Source organism: Tachyglossus aculeatus, assembly GCF_015852505.1.
Source record: "Tachyglossus aculeatus isolate mTacAcu1 chromosome 12 unlocalized genomic scaffold, mTacAcu1.pri SUPER_6_unloc_1, whole genome shotgun sequence".
Classification (NCBI taxonomy): Eukaryota; Metazoa; Chordata; class Mammalia; order Monotremata; family Tachyglossidae; genus Tachyglossus; species Tachyglossus aculeatus.
In genome coordinates, this window is record NW_024044828.1 from 18,454,382 (window position 1) to 18,479,209 (window position 24,828).

At 59.8% G+C, this 24,828-nt stretch overlaps 2 protein-coding genes across 3 annotated transcripts in view; both read right to left on the reverse strand.

The window, feature by feature from the left end:
* IPO4 (importin 4) overlaps positions 1-14,449 on the reverse strand; it is a 15,026-nt gene extending 577 nt beyond the window's left edge. Inside the window, exons 1-28 of one of the 2 annotated variants that reach the window (XM_038741147.1) lie at positions 14,291-14,449; positions 12,261-12,347; positions 12,087-12,166; positions 11,865-11,906; positions 10,065-10,194; positions 9,775-9,954; positions 9,600-9,665; positions 8,247-8,348; positions 8,061-8,144; positions 7,799-7,981; positions 7,667-7,720; positions 7,465-7,574; positions 7,265-7,373; positions 7,047-7,176; positions 6,844-6,957; positions 2,685-2,798; positions 2,474-2,594; positions 2,228-2,339; positions 2,016-2,131; positions 1,824-1,901; positions 1,681-1,738; positions 1,486-1,591; positions 1,206-1,399; positions 1,040-1,087; positions 825-950; positions 514-722; positions 285-417; positions 101-205 (exon numbers count right to left, since the gene is read on the reverse strand). In XM_038741147.1, coding sequence (XP_038597075.1) covers positions 101-205; positions 285-417; positions 514-722; positions 825-950; positions 1,040-1,087; positions 1,206-1,399; positions 1,486-1,591; positions 1,681-1,738; positions 1,824-1,901; positions 2,016-2,131; positions 2,228-2,339; positions 2,474-2,594; positions 2,685-2,798; positions 6,844-6,957; positions 7,047-7,176; positions 7,265-7,373; positions 7,465-7,574; positions 7,667-7,720; positions 7,799-7,981; positions 8,061-8,144; positions 8,247-8,348; positions 9,600-9,665; positions 9,775-9,954; positions 10,065-10,194; positions 11,865-11,906; positions 12,087-12,166; positions 12,261-12,347; positions 14,291-14,359 — 3,060 coding nt within the window. In that variant the 5' untranslated portion in view covers positions 14,360-14,449. Of the gene's footprint in view, positions 1-100; positions 206-284; positions 418-513; positions 723-824; positions 951-1,039; positions 1,088-1,205; positions 1,400-1,485; positions 1,592-1,680; positions 1,739-1,823; positions 1,902-2,015; positions 2,132-2,227; positions 2,340-2,473; positions 2,595-2,684; positions 2,799-6,843; positions 6,958-7,046; positions 7,177-7,264; positions 7,374-7,464; positions 7,575-7,666; positions 7,721-7,798; positions 7,982-8,060; positions 8,145-8,246; positions 8,349-9,599; positions 9,666-9,774; positions 9,955-10,064; positions 10,195-11,864; positions 11,907-12,086; positions 12,167-12,260; positions 12,348-14,290 lie in introns of those variants that run through there. The other variant, XM_038741146.1, reaches the window with a different exon arrangement.
* A 2,425-nt stretch (positions 14,450-16,874) lies between these two features.
* Positions 16,875-24,299, reverse strand: TM9SF1 (transmembrane 9 superfamily member 1). The gene is made up of 6 exons (XM_038741177.1): positions 24,168-24,299; positions 22,178-22,558; positions 20,273-20,960; positions 19,393-19,578; positions 19,027-19,300; positions 16,875-17,629 (listed from the first exon to the last, which is right to left on the reverse strand). Exons 2-6 carry the CDS (start codon positions 22,553-22,555, stop codon positions 17,236-17,238), a joined length of 1,920 nt encoding a protein of 639 aa, XP_038597105.1. The 5' UTR covers positions 22,556-22,558; positions 24,168-24,299; the 3' UTR covers positions 16,875-17,235.
* Between the last annotated feature and the right edge of the window lie 529 nt (positions 24,300-24,828).

Consider the following 24,828-nt stretch of genomic DNA (forward strand, 5'->3'; position numbering starts at 1 on the left):
CCACCACCTGGGAGGGAGGGAAGGGGCGGGATGGGCCGGGGGGTGGGCGTCTGTCCCCTGGCCGACCCCGTCCGCCCGTCCGTCCCCGCCGGGGCGGTACCTGCTGGGGCCGGGTCTGGTAGAGGAAGCAGAGGCAGCGGCTCACGGGGCTCCACTCCTCCATGTCCTCCCGCAGCGGCAGGGACCGCAGCAGCGTGGGCAGCACCTGAGCGGGCGACCCACCCCGGCGGGTCAGGGCCGGGCCGGGCCGGCCGCCCCCCGGACCCCCTTGCCGCGGCCCTCACCTGGTGCGGGGGCTTCCCCGGCAGGCCGGCCAGCAAAAGGCGGGCCAGGGCCCCGCAGATGTTGTCCAGGACGCGGCCGTGGCGTTCGTGGCCCAGGAGGGAGGACAGGGAGCCCAGGATCTTGGCGAAGCATCTGGGCGGCCGTCAAGGGGCAAGCAGGGGGCACCGCCGGGGCCGCCCGCCCGCCCGCCCGCCCGCCCACCTCCCGCCGTCCCGGGAGGAAGGATACGCCCGGGCTGGAGGGCCCCCGTGCTCGGCCAGCACGCCCAGCCCGAAGACGGCGTTGCTGCGGACCTCGGGGTCGGGCTCGCGGGCGGCCTCCAGCAGCGCGGGCAGCAGGCGCGACACGAACTGGGCCGAGGCCGGGCCCAGGCCCTGCACCGCCTCCGCCAGCGTCCCCACCGCGAACGACTTCTCCGCCGCCGAGCAGCTCGGCTTCTGCGGGAACGGAGGGGAGGGGGCGGCGCCGTCAGGCCGAGGGGCCGCGGGGCCGCGGGGCCGCGGGGCGGAGGGCCCCAGCCGGGGTCCGGGGTCGCTCACCGCCTTGCGCAGCAGCAGGGGCAGGAAGCCGGCGAAGTAAGGGGCGAAGGTCTCCCCGCCGGCGGCGGCGGCCAGGGCCGGGATGACCTCCCCGGCGTGCTCCAGCAGCATGGCGTCGTACTCGGCCTGCGGCGGGGGGTGGGGGCGCGGGGGGCGGTGGGCGCTCGGCCCGGCCCGGCCCCCGGGACCACCTCCCCGCTACCCCCGGCCCTCACCTGCTCCTCCTCGTCCTCCTCTTCGTCATCGGTGTCCTGGCAGGCCGTCTGCGGCGAGGGCAGCGGTTGGGGGCCGGCCGGGTCCGAGCCGCGGCGGCCCCCCGCGCCCCCCGGGCCCCCCGGACCCGCGCCCCCCGGGCCCCCCGGACCCGCGCCCCGCGCTCACCCTCTTGTGCAGGACGGCGCGGAGGGCGGCGCACAGCTCCTCCAGCCGTCCCGGGGCGTGGAGCGCCGGGGCCCCGCAGTCCTTGAGCAGGCCGCCCAGGGCCTCCAGCGCCGACATCACGACCAGCCGCTCCCGCTCCCCCTGCACCGCCTGCACCAACGCGGGCACCGCCCGGCCCAGGGCCGCCTGCAGGGCTGGAGGCCGGCCGGGGCCGCCGCTCACCCCGCATGCCCCCCGGCCGCCGGCCCCCCACGGCCCCCCGCCCCGGCCCCCTCCTCACCGGCGCTGTTCTGCTCCGACGGGCACTGCCCGGCCGCCCGCTGTAGGGCCCGGCAGAAGCGGCCCAGGGTCTCGTGAGCCGCCTTCCTCACGTTGAGGTGGGGGCACTGGAGCGGAGGCCGGGGGTCAGCCGGGGCCCGCCTTGGCGGCCCCTTCCCCTCCCTCCCTCGCCCGCCCCGGGGTGGGGGGCCGTCACCTCCAGCAGCTTGTAGACCTCCTCAAAGGCGCAGTCCATGTAGGGGAGGAAGGCCACGCTACGGGGACAGAGAGAGGCCGTGCTGGGGGCGGGTGCTGCTTGGCACGGAGACGGAGGAGGAGGAGGAGGAGGGAGAGGCTCACCTGGCATTGAGCGCGATCTCCCCGAGGGCCGAGCAGGCGTCCTCCTTCTCGTCAAAGAAAGCGTTCTCCACGCTGTACCTGGCGGCGGGCAGTCGGGGCACGGGGTCCCACGCTGGACATCCCCCCGTCCGCCTTCTCCGCCTCGCCCCGGGTTACGGATCGGGCCAACCCCGCCCGGGACGCCCCGCGCACCCCGAGACGTCAGAATCGTCCTCGTCTTCCTCGTCGTCCCCCATGGGCTCCTCCTCTTCCTCCTCCTCGCTCTCGTCTTCGAACAGCAGGAACGTGCTGCTCCCCTCGTACCGGGGCTGGGTGGACGGGGGCACGGGTGGTCCGCGGGGGTGCCCGCCCCGTCCCCCTCCCCGCCTCCGTCCGTCCCTCCCTCCCGGCCCGCGCCCCCTCACCACGATGCCCTCGGTGGAGCGCAGCGACAGCAGCATGAGGGTGGTGATCTGCGGCAGGTGGGGAGCCAGCCCCGGCCCCATCAGCCCCGACAGGGCGGCCAACAGGCTGTACCTGGGGGAGCCGAGGCGCCCGCCGTCACCCCCGGCCCTCCTCTGCGCGTCCGGACCGCGCCCGCCGCCGGGGGAGGGAGAGGGGGACCGCGGCGGGGGGCTGCCGCGGAGCCCGGGCTCGGTGGGGGGGCTCACGTGCAGCGCCGCAGGTCCGGGTCGTCCACCTGGTCGCAGAGCTGGAGGCCGAGGCGGCAGCAGTCCTCTGCCAGGGGCCGCACGGCCTCCTCCAGGACGCGCGCCAGGACCCCCAGCGTCTCTGCGGGGAGGTCGAGGTCAGCGGGCCCGAGGCCGGACGGCTGGGGTACTCCGCCTCGGGCCGGGGGCGGAGTGGGGCGCCGACACCCACCGAGGCTCTGGATCTGCAGGGGCCGCAGGTCCTCCCGCCCGGTCACCAAGTACTCCCGCAGATGCTCCATGATGGCCGGGAAGTAGGGCAGGAGGGCGCCCTGGGCGGCGCTGGCTGCGGGGGAGGCCGAGGTCGGTCGGGAGGCCGGCCGCTCGCGGCGCTTCCCCACCGAGTCATGATTTAAGAATTTATAACGGTAATCACCGGGGCATCCATCCGGTGCACGCGCCCGATAATCAGGGCCCGCGCTGAGTCCATCCGGAGGAACCCAGATCCAATCCCCGTTTTGCAGATAATAATGATGGCATTTATTAAGCGCTTACTATGTGCAAACCACTGTGAGGGAACTGAGGCCCAGAGAGGTGAAGGGACTGGCCCGAGATGGCGCAGCAGGCGTAGGGCAGGGATTAGAGCCCGGGTCTTCTGGGCCCAGGGCTCAGAACAGTGCTTTGCACATATTAAGCGCTTAAATGCCATCATTATTATTCTGACTCTGGCTCTTTCAAATGATGGCATTTATTAAGCGCTTACTAGGTGCAAACCACTGTGAGGAAACTGAGGCCCAGGGAGGTAAGGGACTGGCCCGAGATGGCGCAGCAGGCGTAGGGCAGGGATTAGAGCCCGGGTCTTCTGGGCCCAGTGCTCAGAACAGTGCTTTGCATCATCATCATCAATCATATTTATTGAGCGCATACTATGTGCAGAGCACCGTACTAAGCGCTTGGGAAGTACAAATTGGCAACATATAGAGACAGTCCCTACCCAACAATGGGCTCACAGTCTAAAAGACTAAAAGACATAGTAAGCACTTAAATGCCATCATTATTATTCTGACTCTGGCTCTTTCAAATGATGGCATCAAGTGCTTACTATGTACAAAGCACTGTGAGGGAACTGAGGCCCAGAGAAGTGAAGGGACTGGCCCGAGATGGCGCAGCAGGCGTAGGGCAGGGATCAGAGCCCGCATCTTCTGGGCCCAGTGCTCAGAACAGTGCTTTGCACGTAGTAAGCGCTTAAATGCCATCATTACTATTCTGACTCTGGCTCTTTCAAATGATGGCATTTATTAAGCGCTTACTACGTGCAAAGCACTGTGAGGGAACTGAGGTCCAGAAAAGTGAAAGGACTGGCCCGAGATGGCACAGCAGGCGTAGGGCAGGGATTAGAGCCCGTGTCTTCTGGGCCCAGCGCTCAGAGCAGTGCTTTGCACGTAGTAAGCGCTTAAATGCCATCATTATTATTCTGACTCTGGCTCTTTCAAATGATGGCATTTATTAAGCGCTTACTATGTGCAAAGCACTGTGAGGGAACTGAGGCCCAGAAAAGTGAAGGGACTGGCCCAAGATGGCGCAGCAGGCATAGGGCAGGGATTAGAGCCCGGGTCTTCTGGGCCCAGTGCTCAGAACAGTGCTTTGCATGTAGTAAGCGCTTAAATGCCATCATTATTATTCTGACTCTGGCTCTTTCAAATGATGGCATTTATTAAGCGCTTACTATGTGCAAACCACTGTGAGGGAACTGAGGCCCAGAGAGGTGAAGGGACTGGCCTGAGATGGCGCAGGGATTAGAGCCCGGGTCTTCTGGGCCCAGCGCTCAGAACAGTGCTTTACACATAGTAAGCGCTTAAATGCCATCATTATTATCCTGACTCTGGCTCTTTCAAATGATGGCATTTATTAAGCGCTTACTAGGTGCAAAGTACTGTGAGGAAACTGAGGCCCAGAGAGACGAAGGGACTGGCCCGAGATGGCGCAGCAGGCGTAGGGCAGGGATTAGAGCCCGCATCTTCTGGGTCCAGCGCTCAGAACAGTGCTTTGCACATACTAAGCGCTTAAATGCCATCATTATTATTCTTGACTCTGGCTCTTTCAAATGATGGCATCTATTAAGCACTTACTGTGTGCAAAGCACTGTGAGGGAACTGAGGCCCAGAGAAGTGAAGTGACTGGCCCGAGATGGCACAGCAGGCGTAGGGCAGGGATTAGAGCCCGCATCTTCTCGGTCCAGCGCTCAGAACAGTGCTTTGCACGTAGTAAGCGCTTAAATGCCATCATTATTATTGTGACGCTGGCTCTTTCGACTGGGCCCGCTGCTTCTCACAATTATTTATCTTAACGCCCGTCTCCCACTTAGACCGTAAGCTTGTTGCAGACGGGGAACGTGGCTACCGACTCTTTTACTGGACTCTCCCCCAAGCGCTCTGCACTGTGGCTCAGCGGAAAGAGCCCGGGCTTGGGAGTTGGAGGTCATGGGTTCGAATCCCGGCTCCGCCACTTGGCTGCTGGGTGACCTCGGACGAGTCACTTCACTTCTCTGGGCCTCAGTTCCCTCATCGGTAAAACGGGGATGAAGACTGGGCCCGTGTAGGGCAGGGACCGCTGCCCACCTGATTAGCTTGCATCTGTCCCGGCGCTTAGTCCAGTGCTAGACACGTACTAAGCGCTTCACCACCACCACCATCATCAATTTTCATATTGACTGCAGCGCTTAGTACAGTGCCCGGCACATAGTAAGCTCTTGCCGGCTCCCACGAGTATTAGCCACTCTCAGTAAGGGCTTTGTAGATACCACTGATTGATGTGGAGAAGCAGCGTGGCTCAGTGGGAAAGAGCCCGGGCTTGGGAGTCAGAGGTCATGGGTTCTAATCCCGGCTCTGCCACTTGTCAGCTGGGTGACTTTGGGCGAGTCACTTCACTTCTCTGGGCCTCAGTGACCTCATCTGGAAAATGGGAATTAAGACTGCGAGCCCCACATGGGACAAGCTGATCACCTTGACTCCCTCAGCACTTAGAATGGTGCTTCACACATAGTAAGCGCTTAACAAATGCCATCATTATTATTATTATAATTTGATTGATTTATGATAAGCAGCATGGCTCAGTGGAAAGAGCATGGGCTTTGGAGTCAAAGGTCATGGGTTCAAATCCCGGCTCCACCACATGTCTGCTGTGTGACCTTGGGCAAGTCACTTAACTTCTCGGAGCCTCAGTTACCTCATCTGTAAAATGAGGATGAAGACTGAGCGCCACGTGGGACAACCTGATCACCTTATATCCCCCCAGTGCTTAGAACAGTGCTTTGCACATAGTAAGCGCTTAACAAATGCCATCATTATTATTATTATTATTCTCTGGGCCTCAATGACCTCATCTGGAAAATGGGAATTAAGACTGTAAGCCCCACGTGGGACAACCTGATCACCTTGATTCCCTCAGCGCTCATAACAGTGCTTCGCACAGAGTAAGCGCTTAGCAAATACCATCATTATTATTATTATTTTTATTTAATTGATTGGTTGATTTAGGAGAAGCAGCTTGGCTCAGTGGAAAGAGCCTGGGTTTGGGAGTCTGAGGTCATGGGTTCAAATCCCAGCTCTGCCACTTGTCAGCTGGGTGACTTTGGGCGAGTCGCTTCACTTCTCTGGGCCTCAGTGACCTCATCTGTAAAATGGGGATTAAGACTGTAAGCTCCACGTGGGCCATCCTGATCACCTTGATTCCCTCAGCACTTATAACAGTGCTTCGCACACAGTAAGCGCTTTACCAATACCATCATTATTATTATTATTACTTATTGGCTGATTTGTGAGAAGCAGCTTGGCTCAGTGGAAAGAGCCTGGGTTTGGGAGTCTGAGGTCATGGGTTCAAATCCCAGCTCTGCCACTTGTCAGCTGGGTGACTTTGGGCGAGTCGCTTCACTTCTCTGGGCCTCAGTGACCTCATCTGGAAAATGGGGATGAAGACTGTAAGCCCCACGTGGGACAACCTGATCACCTTGATTCCCTCAGCGCTTAGAACGGTGCTTCGCCCACAGTAAGCACTTTCCAAACACCATCATTATTATTAACTGATTGATTTATGAGAACCAGTTTGGCTCAGTGGAAAGAGCCCGGGTTTGGGAGTCCGAGGGCATGGGTTCAAATCCCAGCTCTGCCCACTGTCAGCAGTGTGACTTTGGGCGGGTCACTTCTCTCTCACCCGGAAAATAGGGATGAAGACCGGGAGCCCACCGTGGGACAACCTGATCGCCTTGTATCCTCCCTAGTATTAAGAACAGCGCGTCGCACGTAGTAAGCGCTTAACAAATGCCATCATTATTATTATTATTATTATTTAAGAGCCCCCCACCCCTTGCCAAGGCGCGTCCCACCCTGCCTCACCAGTGGCCCCGAGCAAGCTGACGGCCAGTTCCTTGACGCGGGGTCCGGCCGGTCCCCGGAGGGGCTGCAGGATCCGCTCCATCAGCTCCGCCAGGTAGGGCTTCACCTCGGCCCCTGGCCCGGAGAGGCGTCCACCTCAGTGCCCGGCCCCCCGCGGGCCCCCGTCCCTCCCTGCCCGCCCGCCCGCCCGCCGCGCCCGGTACCCAGGTTCTCCACGAAGTTCTCCAGGGCGTAGCAGGCCTTGGCGAGGTGGCGCGTGTGCCCGGGCGGCACGGACCGGAGGTAGCTCAGGAGGAGCGGCATCACCTCCCCGCAGTAGCCGCTGATGTGGGGCTGCGGGGGGACGGGAGGAAGGGGCGCCGGTGGAGAGCGAGCCCCCCGAACCCACCGCGGCCTCCCACCCGCCCCGGCGCCCCCGGACCTGCAGGTTCTCGGAGAACTGGCCCATGGCGAAGAGGGCGGCGTTGCGGACCACCTGGGAAGGGTCGCCCAGGCTCTGGCACACGACCTGCAGCAGCGGGGTCAGCAGCCTGGCGGGCGGGCGGGCGGGGGGCGGTCAGCGGGAGACCCGGGCTGCCCCGCGCCCCCTCCGTCCGTCCTTCCGTCCGGCCGGCCGGGTACCTCTGCCGGATGTGGTCTCCGGCCCCCTCGGCCAGCACGGCCAACACCATGAGCCCCGCCTTGCGCTGGTAGGGATTCTGCCCTCGCAGGGACTGGTCCAACAGGGGCATCTGCAAGCGGGCGGCCCCGGCGTCACCGCGGCAACGGCCTCCCGCCGCCACGGCCCCAGCCCTCCGCCCCCGGGGGGGAAGGGGCCGCTCACCAGCTTGGGGAACAGTTTCTCGGGGGGCAGGTGCAGCGCCAGCATGTCCACCACCTGGACGGACAGTCGGTCGGTCCCGGGCGGGCCCCGCCGGCCCCCCCGGCCCCCCCCCGGGCCCGGCCGCCCTCCGACCTGTACGGCCAAGTGCTTGGGCGTCTCGCTGTCCATCCCGCCCTCCGGCAGCAGCTCTCCCTCCTCCTCCTCCTCCTCCTCCTCCCGGTCCTCGGGGTCCAGCTGGCCGGCGGGGGGCTCGGCGGACATGATGGGGAACAGGGCGTGGAGCAGGGGGCTCAGGAGCCGCTGCTTCACTATGGCCTGGGGGACGGCCGGGGTGAGACGGGGGGCCCGGGACCCCCCCCCCACCCCCACCCCGGCCCACGGCGAGGCGGCCCACCTTGCTCTTGACCTTGACCAGGAAGGAGACGCAGCAGAGCAGGCGCCCGCGGAGAGAGTCCCCCAGCGCCGTGTTCCCGGCCACCTGCGGCCCCGCGCGGGGCGAGACGGGGCCGGGGCTCGGTCCGGGCGTCCTCCCGGCCCGGGGGGCTGCCCGGACGCCCCCAGCCCCCCGGCCTCCCCTCACCTCCACGCAGAAGGTGAGCACGGCGCCCACGTGGGGTCCGACGGCCGGCAGCTCGGACTCCAGCAGCTCGTCCAACACCTCCGCCGCCTCGCTGGCCTTCACCTGGCGGGAGGCCGGGCGGCCCCGGACCCTCAGCCGGCCCTCGGCGCGCCTCACCCCCCCCCGGCCCCCGGTGCATCCCTCCCCTTTCTCCCGGCTGCACGGGACCTTCCCGCCCCGCCCCTGCCATGCCGTCACACTAATAACAACAGTAACGACAACAGAAGCAGCGTGGCTCAGTGGAAAGAGCCCGGGCTTGGAAGCCGGGTCATGGGTTCTAATCCCGGCTCCACCAACTGTCAGCTGGGTGACTTTGGGCAAGTCACCTCACTTCTCTCATCTGTAAAATGGGGATGAAGACTGGGAGCCCCACGTGGGACAACCTGATCACCTTGTATTCCCCCCCCAGTGCTTAGAACAGGGCTTGGCACATGGTAAGCGCTTAAAAAAAAAGCCCTGTCTCCCCCTTCTAGACTGTGAGCCCGCTGTTGGGTAGGGACCGTCTCTATGTGTTGCCAACTTGTACTTCCCAAGTGCTTAGTACAGTGCTCTGCACACAATAAGCGCTCAATACAACCACCCCCCCCGCAAAAAATACCATTATCATTATTATTACGATACTCGTTATGCACTTAACACTGAGCACTGTTCTAAGCACCGGAATAAAAACAAGCTAATCAGGTCGGACGCGGTCCCCGTCCCACAGGGCACTCACACTCTTCATCCCCGTTTTACAGACGAGGGAACTGGGGCCCTGAGAAGCAAAGTGACTTACTCAAGGGCACGCAGCAGACAAGAATAATAATGATGGTATCTGTTAAGCGCTTACTACGTGCCAAGCACTGTTCTAAGCGCTGGGGTAGATACAAAGTTACCGGCTTGTCCCCCGCGAGGCTCGCAGTCTCAATCCTCATCTTACAGACGAGGTCACCGGGGCCCAGAGAAGCGACTTGCCCAAAGTCACGCGGCTGACGCGCGGCGGGGCCGGGATTAGAAGCAGCGTGGCCCAGTGGAAAGGTCACGGGTTCAAATCCCGACTCCGCCACTTGTCAGCTGTGACTTTGGGCGAGTCACTTGGCTTCTCTGTGCCTCAGTTCCCTCATCTGTAAAATGGGGATGAAGACTGTGAACCCATGGGACAACCTGATCGCCTTGTATCCCTCCAGCGCTTGGAACAGTGCTTTGCACATAGTAAGCGCTTAACAAATACCATCATCATTAGAACCCAGCACCTGCGACTCCCAGGCTGGGCTGCGCCGTGGGCCCCGCGGAGGGGGTGGGCGCTCGGTCTTTCCCCCGCCGCGTGCCCCTCACCTCGTCTGCGCGGATCAGCTCCTCCAAAGCCGTGAGGATCTTGGGCACCAGGGTCTTGGCGAGAGGCTGAGGGGCACGAGACGACGGTTGGGGCCGCCGGGCACAGCGGGATCGCGGGGCAGGGCGGGATCGCGGGGCGCGGAGGAGGGGGAATGGGGACGGGGGCCGCTCTCACCGCGTCGTCGGGAGCCAGGCGGGGCACGAGGGCGGTGAGCGTGCGCAGGGAGTAGTAGAGCGAGCCCGGTGCCTCTCCCCGGCTCAGCGTGTGGTGCAGCAGGCGCAGCAGCTCCTGATGGTGGGCCCGGAAGGGCTCCGGGTTCGAGGCCACCACCACGCTCAGCAGCATCAGCCCCATCTGCCCGCCGCCGGGAGACGGACAGGCCGTCACCGGGCGGCCCCGAGGCCGGGCGGCCCCGAGGCCGGGCGCGCCGCCCGGCCGCCCGCCCGCCGGCCCGCGGTCCGTACCTCCTTCTCGGCGGGGTGCGAGCTTCGCGTGGCGTTGTGGAGGAGCTGCAGGAGGCCGGGCCAGGCCTCCAGGCCTTCGTGCCTCACCATGGTGGCCACCAGCTGGGCCAGCCCCAGGCTCACCGGGTGCCTGGGGGCGACGGGACGTCAAGGAGGCGCCGGCCCCCCACTCCTACACCGTGAGCTCGTCCCCCAGCCGGGCGGCACCTCACCTCCCGCCAGGCGCTGAGCACGGTGCTCCGCACACGGTAAGCTCACTGGGGGCAAGGTGAGCTCCTACTGAGAGCTCACCTCCTCCTCCAGGAGGCCTTCCCAGACTGAGCCCCCTCCTCCCCCTCCCCCTCCCCTCCTTCCCCTCCCCACAGCACCGGTACATATGTACATATGTTTGTACAGATTTATTACTCTATTTATCTATTTATTTTACTTGTATGTATTTATTCTATTTATTTTATTTTGTTAATATGTTTTGTTGTCTGTCTCCCCCTTCTACACTGTGAGCCCGCTGTTGGGTAGGGACCATCTCTAGATGAATGAATGAATGAAAGACTGAGCCCCCTCTCCCCCTCCTCCCCATCCCCCCCCACCTTACCTCCTTCCCCTCCCCTCCCCACAGCACCTGTATATACGTTTGTACAAACTTATTACTCTATTAATTTATTTTACTTGTACGTATTCTATTTATTTTATTTTATTTTGTGACTGTTTTGTTTTGCTGTCTGTCTCCCCCTTCTACACTGTGAGCCCGCTGTTGGGTAGGGACCATCTCTAGATGAATGAATGAATGAAAGACTGAGCCCCCTCTCCCCCTCCTCTCCATCCCCCCCACCTTACCTCCCTCCCCTCCCCTCCCCACGGCACCTGTATATATGTTTGCACAGATTTATTACTCTACTTATTTATTTCACTTGTACATATTCTATTTATTTTATTTTATCTTGTGAATGTTTTGTTTTGTTGTCTGTCTCCCCCTTCTACACTGTGAGCCCACTGTTGGGTAGGGACCGTCTCTAAATGAATGAATGAATGAAAGACTGAGCCCCCTCTTCCCCATCCCCCCCGCCTTACCTCCTTCCCCTCCCCTCCCCACAGCACCTGTATATATGCACATATGTTTATACAGATTTATTACTCTATTTATTTATTTATTTTACTTGTACGCATTTATTCTATTTATTTTACTTTGTGAATACATTTTGTTTTGTGGTCCGTCTCCCCCTTCTAGACTGTGAGCCCGCTGTTGGGCAGGGACCGTCTCTACATGTTGCCGACTTGGGCCTTCCCAAGTGCTTAGTCCAGTGCTCTGCGCACAGTAAGCGCTCAAGAAATACGACTGAATGAATGAATGAATGAAAGGAATGGGTCTGTTGAGTTGCTATAGCGCACCCCCCCCCCGAGCGCTTAGTACAGTGCTCTGCACAGAGTAGGTGCTCAAGACAACTTGACACCCGTCTCCATGTTCTGTTTTGTTGTCCGTCTCCCCCATTTATTTTACTTTGTTAATATGTTTTGTCGTGTCTCCCCCTTCTAGACTGTGAGCCCGCTGTCGGGTAGGGACCCTCTCTATATGTTTTGTTTTGTTGTCCATCTCCCCCATTTATTTTATTTTGTTAATATGTTTTGTCGTCTGTCTCCCCCCTCTAGACTGTGAGCCCGCCGTTGGGTAGGGACCCTCTCTGTAGGTTGCCAGCTTGGACTTCCCAAGCGCTTAGTACAGTGCTCCGCACACAGGAAGTGCTCAATAAACAGGACTGAACTGAAGGAGCGGGTGAAATACGAGCGAACGAATGAACGACTCACACGTTTTCCTTCTGCAGGGCTCTCAGCGCCAGCGACTTCAGCCTGGTACGTGGGAGGCCGGGAGGGTGGTAATAATAATAATAATAACAATAATGGTGGCATTTATTAAGCGCTTACAATGTGCACTGTTCTAAGCGCTGGTGTCAGGGCCGGCCCCGTCCCCCAGCCCAAATCCACCCTCCATCCCCGGCCGGCCCGCCTGCCCGGCCCGCCCGCACTCACTCCTCCCGCTGGTCCGGGGCGAGGCGTCTCCAGCGGGTGCTCAGCCGCCGTCTCAACAGTAGCACTGCCAACTGACGGATCTGAGAGGCCGGAGAGGAGGGGCACCCGGCGGCCCGGGTCAGCCGGGGTCAAGGGGTTGTCGGGGGGCGGAGGGCGGCGGGCAGGGTCTCTCACCTGCGGGTCACTCGCCGTCACCAACAGCTCGCAGAGCGCGGGCAGGACGGCGGGGTCGCGGAGGGCGACGCGGAGCCGCTCTGTGGCCTGGGGATGGACACGGTCAATTCCGGTCAATCCAACTGTACTTACGGAGCGCTCACTGTGTGCAGGCCACTGGACTAAGCGCTTGGGAGAGGGCAATAATAATAATGATGGCACTTATTAAGCGCCATTAGAAAGCTCTGTTCTAAGCGCCGGGGAGGTTCCAAGGTGATCAGGTTGTCCCGCGGTGGGCTCACAATCTTCATCCCCATTTTCCAGATGAGGTCACTGAGGCCCAGAGAAGTGAAGTGACCTGCCCAAAGTCACCCAGCTGACAAGCGGCGGAGCCGGAATTTGAACCTGTGACCTCTGACTCCAAAGCCCGGGCTCTTTCCACGGAGCCACGCTGCTTCTCACGTGACAAGCAATTCCATGAGTATACTATATATATATCATACAATAATAGTCATCCCTTCAAAGACCTACTGAGAGCTCACCTCCTCCAGGAGGCCTTCCCAGACTGAGCCCCCTCCTTCCTCTCCTCCTCCTTGCCTTACCTCCTTCCCCTTCCCACACCACCTGCATATATGTATATACGTTTGTACGGATTTATTACTCTATTTTATTTGTACATATTTATTCGATTTACCTTATTTTGTTAACATGTTTTGTTTCGTTGTCTGTCTCCCCCTTCTAGCCTGTGAGCCCGCTGTCGGGTAGGGACCGTCTCCATATGTTGCCAACTTGGACTTCCCAAGTCCAGTGCTCTGCACACAGTAAGCGCTCAAGCGCTTAGTCCAGTGCTCTGCACACAGTAAGCGCTCAATAAATACGATTGATTGACTTACTGAATGAATGAACGAATGAAGGATTAAGACCGTGAGCCCCACGTGGGACAACCTGATCACCTTGTAACCTCCCCAGCGCTTAGAATCAATCAGTCGTACTTATTGAGCGCCTACTGTGTGCAGAGCACTGGACTGAGCGCTTGGGAAGTCCAAGTTGGCAACATAGAGAGACGGTCCCTACCCAACAGCGGGCTCACGGTCTAGAAGAACAGTGCGTTGCACATAGTAAGCGCTTAATCAATCAATCGTATTTATTGAGCGCTTACTGTGTGCAGAGCACTGGACTAAGCGCTTGGGAAGTACAAGTCGGCAACATAGAGAGACGGTCCCTACCCAACAGCGGGCTCACGGTCTAGAAGAACAGTGCGTTGCACATAGTAAGCGCTTAATCAATCAATCAATTGTATTTATTGAGCGCTTACTGTGTGCAGAGCACTGGACGAAGCGCTTGGGAAGTACAAGTCAGCAACACAGAGAGACGGTCCCTACCCAACAGCGGGCTCACGGTCTAGAAGAACAGTGCGTTGCACATAGTAAGCGCTTAATCAATCAATCAATTGTATTTATTGAGCGCTTACTGTGTGCAGAGCACTGGACGAAGCGCTTGGGAAGTACAAGTCAGCAACACAGAGAGACGGTCCCTACCCAACAGTGGGCTCACAGTCTAGAAGAACAGTGCGTTGCACATAGTAAGCGCTTAATCAATCAATCGTACTTATTGAGCGCTTACTGTGTGTAGAGCACTGTACTAAGCGCTTGGGAAGGACAAGTTAGCAACATAGAGAGACAGTCCCTACCCAACAGTGGGCTCACAGTCTAGAAGAACAGTGCGTTGCACATAGTAAGCGCTTAATCAATCAATCGTACTTATTGAGCGCTTACTGTGTGTAGAGCACTAGACTAAGCGCTGGAGAAGTAATAAATGCCATCATGAGTATTACTATTAAGTGGGCAACAGAGGCGGTCCCTGCCCAACCAAGCGCTTAGGGCAGTGTTCCGCACAGAGGGAGGGCTCCATAAATACGGCTGAATGAATGACAGAATGAATGAATGAATGAGGGAGGGAGGGAGGGAGGGAATGAATGAATGAATGAGGGAGGGAGGGAGGGAATGAATGAATGAGTAGCGGGAGGCGGTGGTGCCCTGTCGGGTGGGCACCTGTCGGATGCGCTGGGTGTCGGGCAGCAGCAGGTCCCGCAGGATGGGCTCCAGCCCGGAGGGCTCCATGGCGGAGGAGGCGGCGGAGCAGGCGGTGGCCCCGGGCGGCACGTGGGAACGGGACGGAGGGGAAAAACGGACGAAAACTTCCTGCGGAAACCGCGTCCGCCACGCCCCCGTCACCCGGGAGACCCACACTTCCGGGAGACCCACACTTCCGGACCGACCCGCACTTCCGGGAGACCCACACTTCCGGGAGACCCACACTTCCGGGAGACCCACACTTCCGGGAGATCCACACTTCCGGGAGACCCACACTTCCGGACCGACCCGCACTTCCTGGGGATCCACACTTCCGGACCAACGCGCATTTCCGGACCTCCTCGCACTTCCGCTTCCCTCGCGGCCCCGGCCAGACCCACTTCCGGCCGGCGGGCCGCCGCGCGCCCCCTGCTGGCCCGGCGGAGACCGTGGCGCCCTCCGCCCACGACGACGGGAGATGGGGCCGGTGTGGAGGCCTTAGTAGTAATGATAATAACAACAATGGAATTTGTGGAGGCCTAATAATAGTAATATTTGTTAGGCTCTTACTATGTGCCAATCACTGTTCTAAGCGCTGGGGGAGAGACAAGGTCATCAGGTTGTCCCAATAATAATAATAATAATAAAAGGCACTCAATAAATACGATTGATTGATTGATTGATTTGTGGAGGCCTTAGTAGTAGTAATTATATTTGTTAAGCGCTTACTATGTACCAATCACTGTTCTAAGCGTTGGGGGAGATACAAGGTCATCAGGTTGTCCCCATAATAATAATGGGATTTGTGGAGGCCTTAGTAGTAATAATAATATTTCTTAAGTGCTTACTAGGTGCCAATCACTGTTCTAAGCGCTGGGGGAGATACAGGGTAATCAGGTTGTCCCCATAATAATAATGGGATTTGTGGAGGCCTTAGGAATAATAATAATAATAATAATATTTGTTAAGCGCTTACTATGTGCCAATAACTGTTCTAAGCACTGGGGGAGATACAGGGTAATCAGGTTGTCCCCATAATAATAATGGGATTTGTGGAGGCCTTAGTAATAATAATAATATTTGTTAAGCGCTATGTTCCAATCACTAAGCGCTGGGGGAGATACAAGGTAATCAGGTGGGGCTCACAGTCTTCAGCCCCATAATAATAATAATGGCATTTATAATAATAATAATAATAATCATAATGGCATTTATTAAGCGCTAAGTGCCAAGCACTGTTCTAAGCGCTGGGGAGGTTACAAGGTGATCAGTTTGCCCCACGGGGGAGGGCTCACAGTCTTCATCCCCATAATAATAATAATGATGGCATTTGTAATAAATAATAATGATAATAATGGCATTTATTAAGTGCTTACTATGTACAAAGCACTGCTCTAAGGGCTAGGGAGGTTACAAGGTGATCAGGTTGTCCCACGTGGGGCTCACAGTCTTCATCCCCATTTTACAGATAAGGTCACTGAGGCCCAGGGAAGTGAAGTGACTTGCCCAAGGTCACACACCCATTTGACAGATGAGGTCACCGAGGCCCAGAGAAGTGAAGCAACCTGCCCAAAGTCACCCAGCTGCCAAGTGGCGGAGCCGGGATTAGAGCCCATGACCTCTGACTCCCAAGCCCAGACTTTTTCCACTGTGCCACTCTGCTTCTCTTTACACAAGTGGTGGCTTGGGAGGGAAGGAGCCCCCAAATAATAATAACTGTGGGACTTTTTTAAATGGCATTTAATAATAATAATAATAATAATGACATTTATTAAGCGCTTACTATGTGCCAAGCACTGTTCTAAGCACTGGGGAGGTTACAAAGTGATCAGGTTGTCCCTTGGGGGGGCTCACAGTCTTTATCCCCCTCTTCTAGATGAGGGAACTGAGGCCCAGAGAAGTGAAGTGACTTGCCCAAAGTCACACAGCTGACAATTGGCGGAGCTGGGATTTGAACCCATGACCTCTGACTCCAAAGCCCGGGCTCTTTCCACTGAGCCAAGCTTGGTAAGTGCTCACTATGTGCCAGGCACTGGACTCGGCGCTGGGGAAGATACAAGGCAATCAGTGTCTGTCCCATGTGGGGCTCACAGTCTCCATCCCTATTTTACCTATGAGGGAATAATAATAAGAATAATAATGATTATGGTGTTTGTTGAGTGCTTACTATGTGCCAAGCGCTGTACTAGGCGCTGGGGAAGATACAAGGCAATCGGATTGGACACAGTTCCACGTGGAGTTCACGGACTCCATCCCCACTTTACATCCGAGGACATAATAATAATAATAATGATGGTATTTGTTAAGCGCTTACTATGTGCCAGGCACCGTACTGAGCGCTGGGGTGGATACAAGCAGATGGGGTTGCACACGGTCCCCGTCCCACGTGGGGCTCGCAGTCGCGATCCCCCTTTGACGGATGGGGAAACTGAGGCCCCGAAGCGAGGGGACCCGCCCCAGGTGGCGGCCCGGCCTCCGTCCAACTAGGCCACGCAGCTTTCCCGATCCCACCCGGTCCCGGCCCTCCCGTCCCCCTCCGCTCCCCGCCCCGGAGGTGAGCCGCTTTCTTAATAAACTTTATTGTGGTGGTCGTAAAAAGGAAGCCATCGGGACCAAACCAAAGGCAAATTTAAAAATCCTAATATATATATATATATATATACTCCTTATATATAGATATTTATAGCTATTTATAGACCCGCGGGGAGGCAGGCTCCGGGGCCGAGGACGTCGCTAGGAAGCCGGGGCCGGCAGGCGATGGGGAAGGTGTGGAGGAACGGGAAGGGGAAACAGGGAAGGGGGAAGAAATGGAGGGAAAGGCCTCCCCGTCACCTCTCCCTGCCCCTCACGGACGTACACAACCCCTCCGACGCACCTCTCCCGTTTCCCCCGGCCCGCGTGCCCGGGAGGACGGGCGGGCGGGCTCAGTCCATCTTGAGGTTGACGTAGATGTAGCGGATGAACTTGAGGGAGGAGAAGAAGGAGATGGTGCCCAGCATGAGGAAGAAGACGTAGCCGGCGAGGAAGGAGTAGCCGAAGAACTGGACGGTCTGCACGGGGCCGGACATGTTGGAGCGGCGGGCGTAGTAGAAGACGGAGTAGAGGAAGATGAAGAGGCCCGTGGAGCCGGCGCTGAGCACGGAGCGCCACCACCAGCGGTAGTCTTCGCCCGACAGCTGGAAGTACGTCAGGGACACGGAGATGCAGGCGCCCACGCTCAGCAGGATGGCGAACACGAAGAACAGGATCCCGTACAGGGTGTACTGCTCCCGGCCCCACACCGTGGCGAAGATGTAGTACAGCTCCACGGAGATGGCGCTGCCGGAGACACGCCGTCACGCTCCTCCCTGCCTCGCCACCCCGTCCCTCCCTCCTTCGCGGTGTCGGTCGGGCGCTTACTACGGGCCTGGCGCCGGTCTAAGCTCCCCGCGGGACCGAGGGGTCTCCCTGCCTCTCCGCGGGGACCGAGGGGTCTCCCTGCCTCTCCACCCCATCCCTCCCTCCTTTATGGTGTTGGTTGGGCGCTTACTATGGGCCTGGCGCTGGTCTAAGCTCCCCGCGGGACAGAGGGGTCTCCCTGCCTCTCCGCGGGGACCGAGGGGTCTCCCTGCCTCTCCACCCCATCCCTCCCTCCTTTATGGTGTTGGTTGGGCGCTTACTACGGGCCTGGCACTGGTCTAAGCTCCCTGCGGGACCGAGGGGTCTCCCTGCCTCTCCGCGGGGACCGAGGGGTCTCCCTGCCTCTCCACCCCATCCCTCCCTCCTTTATGGTGTTGGTTAAGCGCTTACTACGGGCCTGGCACTGGTCTAAGCTCCCTGCGGGACAGAGGGGTCTTCCTGCCTCTCCACCCCATCCCTCCCTCCTTTATGGTGTTGGTTGGGCGCTTACTACGGGCCTGGCACTGGTCTAAGCTCCCTGCGGGACAGAGGAGTCTCCCTGCCTCTCCCGCTTTCCCCACCCCTCCATTCCTCCATCCCTCCCTCTCTCAATCTCTCTCCTTTTTTATGGTATTTGTTAGGCACTTACTCTGGGCTTGGGACTGTTCTAAGCTCCCTGCAGGACAGAGGGGTCTCCCTGCCTCCCCCGCTTTCCCCACCCCTCCATTCCTCCATCCCTCCCTCTCTCAATTTCTCTCCTTTTTTATGGTATTTGTTAGGCACTTACTATGGGCTTGGGACTGTTCTAAGCTCCCTGCGGGACAGAGGGGTCTCCCTGCCTCCCCCGCTTTCCCCACCCCTCCCTCTCTCTCTCTTCTATCGTGTTAGGCGCTTACTATGTGCTCGAGACTGTTCTAAGCTCCCTGCGGGACGGAGGGGTCTCTCTGCCTCTCCCGCTTTCCCCACCCCTCCATCTCTCCTTTTTTATGGTGTCGATTAGGCGCTTACTATGTACCTGGCACTGCTCTGACCTCCCCGGGGGACGGAGGGGTCTCCCTGGCTCTCCCGCTTTCCCCACACGTCCAGCCCTCCCTCTCTCAATCTCTCTCTCTTTTATGGTGTTGGTTAGGTGCTCACTATGTGCCTGGGACTGCTCTAAGCTCCCTGCAGGACAGAGGGATCTTCCTGCCTCTCCCGCTTTCCCCACCCCTCCCTCTCTCTCTCCTTTTTTACGGTGTCGGTTAGGCGCTTACTATGTACCTGGCACTGCTCTGAGCTCCCTGGGGGACAGAGGGGTCTCCCTGCCTCTCCATCTCCGTCCCCGCGCCCGCGATTACCTGAAGGGCAGGAAGCCTCCGATGGTCATGTGCACCGGGGTGGACTTATACCAGGGCTGGGGCGGGATCTCGCGGGCGACGTTCTTGGTGCGGCACGGGGCGTCGAAGGGGCCGGCGTGGTTCTTGCCGAAGATGCCGCCGATGACGGTCAGGGGGAAGCCCACCAGCAGCCACACGGTCAGCAGCAGCGCCACGGTGGCGGCCGGCAGGGCCTGGGTCGACCCGTTGGCCCAGTGCACCGAGTTGACCACGCTCCACGTCACGAAGAACGGCACTGGGGGGGCGGGACAAGGAGCGTCCGGCCCCGAGCGGCCACGGGGGCCGGCCCGGCCCGCCCCGGCCCCCGAGCGGCCCCCGGCCCCTCACCGGAGAACAGGCTGGTGGTGAGGACCACGTTCCGCACCCAGCGCTCGCCCCCGATCTGCCGGTAGAAGCGGCTGGACACGTAGCCGGACACGCAGCAGGTGAGCGCGTACAGCAGGATGGCCGCCGAGTTGATCGCCCCGTGCCGGTGCACGTTGAACAGCCCCAGCAGCGCCATGACGATGATGCCTGGGGGAGGCCCGAGCGGGGACTTACTGAGCGCTCCCGGCGGGCGGGGCGCCGGGGAGACGCCGCCCGCGACGGGCTCACCGGCCGGGGGCGGGGGAGACGGACGTTGACGGAGATCTCGGGTTGCTCGACCGTAAAACGGGGAACCCCGCTCGCGTCCGCCCCGGCGCCTACTACGGTGCCCGGGGCCCGCGGGCTTTGGAGCCGGAGGTCGTGCGTTCAAACCCCGGCTCTGCCAAGTGTCAGCTGTGCGACTTCACTTCTCCGGGCCTCAGTTCCCTCATCTGTCAAATGGGGATGAAGACTGGGAGCCCCCCCCCATGGGACAACCTGATCGCCTCGGAACCTCCCCAGCGCCTAGAACAGTGCTCGGCACATAGTCGGCGCTTAATAAGTGCCATTATTATTATTATTACGGAGAGCGCTTAACGAGGACCGCGATTATTAGACTGTGAGCCCGTTGTCGGGTAGGGACCGTCTCTATGTGCTGCCGACTTGGACTTCCCAAGCGCTCAGTACAGCGCTCTGAATGTACGACTGAATGAATTCCGGGGGGGAGAGGGTCAACTCCGGGCCTCTCCCTCGGCCGCCAGCGCCTCGACGGGGCGGTCCGTCCCCCCTCGCCCCTTCCCCTCTCCGCCGAGGGAGCCCGCCCGCGCCCGCCCGCCCGCCCGCCCGCCCGCGCCCGCCTCACCGGTGCCCAGCGCCAGGAACTGGGCCCCGACGCCCAGCACGGCGCAGAGCAGGCCCCGGTAGGGCGGGAAGCGGAAGACGTCGGTGTGGATGATCTTCCAGCCGTTGTCGCCCTGGTCGAAGTCGTCGGCCGCGGGGCCCCCGCCCCCGGGGGCCGCCCCCGCCGTCTCCTCGTCCAGGTTGTAGCGCGCCAGGTCGTTGCGCAGGACCCGCATGAGGATGACGGCCACGAAGCCGACCAGCAGGAACACCAGGACCATGGAGTTGATGACGGACAGCCAGTGGATCTCCAGGGTGCGGGGGAAGAAGAAGTCGTCGTCGGCGGGGCCGCCGCCGCCGCCCCCGCCGCCGCCGCCGCCGCCGCCGGCCCCCCGCCGGTCCCCGCGGCGCTCGGGCCCGCCCTGGGCCCAGCGCACGCTGTAGGTGTGGGTGAGGCGCAGGGGCTCCTCCGCCCGCCGCCCGCCGTCCAGGCTGTGCGGCTTCACGTCGCGCACCGACACGTTGGCCCACACGATGCGGTCGCCGTGGAAGCCCAGGTGGAAGTCCAGGTGGGTCCACAGTCCCAGCTTGTGGCTGTGGGGCAGGAAGCCGCTCTCCTCCATGTAGCCCACGAAGCCGCGCACCGGCAGGTCGTCCACCACGAACTCGAAGTAGTACAGCTCCTCCACCGCCCGCCGCAGGCGCTCCACCTGGAAAACCCGCTCCGATTTAGCCGGACCCTTCTCCGCCCCAGGCGAGCTGACGGTCCCACGGGTAACTCCTCTCCCCTCCTTCCGAGCCTTTCTAATAATAATAATAACAACGGCATTTATTAAGCGCTTACTACGTGCAAAGCACCGTTCTAAGCGCTGGGGAGGTTACAGGGTGATCAGGCTGTCCCACGGTGGGGGCTCACGGTCTTCATCCCCATTTTACAGGTGAGGGAACCAAGTCACAGAGAATAATAATAACGGTGGTATTTATTAAGCGCTTACTATGTGCAAAGCACCGTTCTAAACAGTGGGGAGGTTACAAGGTGATCAGGCTGTCCCACGGGGGAGGCTCACGGTCTTCATCCCCATTTTACAGGTGAGGGAACCGAGGCACAGAGAATAATAATAACGATGGCATTTATTAAGCGCTTTCTATGCGCAAAGCACCGTTCTAAGCAGTGGGGAGGTTACAAGGTGATCGGGTTGTCCCACGGGGGGGCTCATGGTCTTCATCCCCATTTTCCAGATGAGGGCACTGAGGCCTGGAGAAGTGAAGTGACTTGCCCAAAATCACCCAGCTGACAGCTGGCGGAGCCGGGATTAGAACCCATGACCTCCGACTCCAAAGCCGGAGAAGTGAAGTGACTCGCCCAAAGTCACCCAGCTGACAAGCGGCGGAGCCGGGATTAGAACCCACGGACCTCTGACTCCAAAGCCCGGCCTCTTTCCACTGAGCCACGCTGCTTCTCTGAAGGCCCATCTCCTCCAAGGGGCCTTCCCTGGCTGCACCCTCCTACGTTTTGATTTGTCGTCTGTCTCCCCCTTCTAGACCGTGAGCCCGCTGTCGGGTAGGGACCGTCTCTAGATGTTGCCGACTTGGACTTCCCAAGCACCTAGTCCAGCGCTCTGCATCATCATCAATCGTATTTATTGAGCGCTTACTGTGTGCAGAGCACTGGACTGAGCGCTTGGGAAGTCCAAGTCGGTAACATATAGAGACGGTCCCTACCCAGCAGTGGGCTCACGGTCTACAAGGGGGAGGCAGAGAACAAAACCAAACATACTAACAGTAAGCGCTCAATAAATACGATTGATTGATAGGGGCGGTCCCTACCCAACGGAAACACGACGGACCGACTGAACGCCGGGGCTGCGGGAGCGGTCGTGCCCCGGGGGGCACATGTTGGCGAGGGGGCCCGGCGGGGCCGACCCACCTGAGCGGGGCTGAGCTGCAGGTGGCAGAGGGTGCGCCTCTCGGCGTTCTCGCGGAAGCGGATCTGGTACATGGATTCGGCCATGCGGTCCCCGTCCAGGACCTCCCCCAGGCTGAGGCTCTTGTGGCGGATCTTGTCCGGGCTGCAGACGGGCAGCTGGTAGTAGTGGTAGGTCTCCTGGGGGTTGTGGTAGGGGCCCACCTTGTTGACGTACAGCACGACGGGGTCGCCGGGCCGGTAGCGCGTCTCGCCGGCCGCCCCCGGGGCCCGGCCCGTGCCCAGCAGCAGCAGCAGCAGCACCGGCGGCGAGAAGGGCAGGAGGGGCGGCTTAGGCGGGCGGCCGGGCGGCCGGCGGGGGACGCCCGGTCCCGGGGTCATCGCCTGCGGGCCAAGCGGCAGCTGTCAGTCAATCCAGAATAGTTAGCGTCGACCGCTTCCTATGCGCTGAACGCTCTAGTAAGCGCTTGTTGCCAACTTGTACTTCCCCAGCGCTTAGTACGGTGCTCTGCACACAGCAAGTGCTCAATAAATACGACTGAATGAATGAATGAATGAATGAATGGGAAGCAGCGTGGCTTGGGAGTCGGAAGGACCCGGGTTCTAATCCCGGCTCCGCCGCCTGGCCTTTGGCGAGTCACTTCGCTGGGCCTCGGTTCCCTCATCTGTCAAATGGGGGTGAAGCCTGGTAGCCCCACAGGGGACAACCTCATCACCTTGTATCCCCCACAGCGATTAGCACAGAGTAATAATAATAATAATTAATAATAATGATGACGACATTTGTTAAGCGCTTACTATGCTTCTCATAGTAAGCGCTTAACAAATACCACATTATTACACACCACACTTATTATGATTATTAGTATCAGGTGCCATAGAACAGTGCTTGGCATCTAATAAGTGCTTAACAAATACCACAACTATTATTATTATTATTATTATAATAAGGTCGTGGGTTCTAATCCCAGCTCTGCCACTTGTCAGCTGTGTGACTTTGGGCGAGTCACTTCACTTCTCCGGGCCTCAGTTCCCTCATCTGTAAAATGGGGATGAAGCCTGGGAGCCCCATGGGGGACAACCTGATCACCTTGTATCCCCCCCCAGCGCTTAGCACATAGTAATGAATAATAATGTCATTTGTTAAGTGCTTACTATAAGAAATGCATAGTAAGCGCTTAACAAATACCCCAATTATTACCTACCACACTTATTACGATTATTCATTCATTCAATCGTCTTTACTGAGCGCTTACTGTGTGCAGAGCACTGGACTAAGCCCTTGAATTAGTATCAGATGCCACAGAACAGTGCTCGGCACCTAGTAAGCGCTTAACCAATACCACAATTATTATTATTATGATAACGAGATCGTTGGTTCAAATCCCGGCTCCGCCGCTTGCCAGCTGGGTGACTTTGGGCGAGTCACTTCACTTCTCCGGGCCTCAGTGACCTCATCTGGAAAATGGGGGTGAAGACCGTGAGCCCCCGCCGTGGGCCAACCTGATCCCCTTGGAACCTCCCCGGCGCTTAGCACATAGTAAGCGCCCAATAAAAAGCGGCGTGGCTCAGTGGAAAGAGCCCGGGCTTTGGAGTCAGAGGCCATGGGTTCGAATCCCGGCTCTGCCAGCGGGGTGACTTTGGGCGAGTCACTTCACTTCTCTGGGCCTCAGTGACCTCATCTGGAAAATGGGGATGAAGATTGGGAGCCCCCCCGTGGGGCAACCCGATCCCCTTGTAACCTCCCCAGCGCTTAGAACAGTGCTTGGCACGTAGTAAGCGCTTAATAAATGCCATTATTAAAAATGCCACCGTTAGTATTATTATTATTAGTCTAATGATTACTAAGCCCTCAAGCCCCGCCCCTGCAGGGGCGTCGAGACCCCGCCTCCTGGGCAGGCCCCCTCCCCCCGTCTTGCCCCTCCCGGGACCCCCCAGCCCCGTGCCCCCCGTGCCCCCCCGTGCCCCCGGTGCCCCCCAGCCCTGCCCTCACCGGTCCGGCAGGGAGGGAGGGAGGAAGGAAGGAAAGGCTGGCAATGGCGGCCGTTGGCAGCCACGACCACAACCGGGCCTCAGGCTTCACACCACGCTAGGCCCAGACCCGAGCAGACCCGAGTGAAGCCGAACGGACCCGAGCGGAGCCGAACAGACCCGAGTGGAGCCGAGCGGAGCCGAGAGGACCCGAGCGGACCTGAGTGGAGCCGAGCGGAGCCGAACAGACCCGAGTGGAGCCAAGCGGAGCCGAACAGACCCGAGTGGAGCCGAACAGACCCGAGTGGAGCCGAGCGGAGCCGAACAGACCCGAGTGGAGCCGAACAGACCCGAGTGGAGCCGAGCGGAGCCGAACAGACCCGAGTGGAGCCGAGCGGAGCCGAGAGGACCCGAGCGGACCTGAGTGGAGCCGAGCGGAGCCGAACAGACCCGAGTGGAGCCAAGCGGAGCCGAACAGACCCGAGTGGAGCCGAACAGACCCGAGTGGAGCCGAGCGGAGCCGAACAGACCCGAGTGGAGCCGAGCGGAGCCGAGAGGACCCGAGCGGACCTGAGTGGAGCCGAGCGTAGCCGAACATACCCGAGTGGAGCCTAACAGACCCGAGTGGAGCCAAGCGGAGCCGAACAGACCCGAGTGGAGCCAAGTGGAGCCGAACAGACCCG

Excerpts from the sequence above, each read along its gene's own strand:
- TM9SF1 (XM_038741177.1), bottom strand. The coding sequence starts at position 22,555 with ATGACCCCGGGACCGGGCGTCCCCCGCCGGCCGCCCGGCCGCCCGCCT. Across the intron at positions 19,579-20,272 it reads GTTCCTGGCGCTGGGCACCG|GCATCATCGTCATGGCGCTG; the intron begins GTGAGGCGGGCG and ends GGCCTCCCCCAG. Across the intron at positions 19,301-19,392 it reads CACCACCAGCCTGTTCTCCG|TGCCGTTCTTCGTGACGTGG; the intron begins GTGAGGGGCCGG and ends CCGCCCCCCCAG.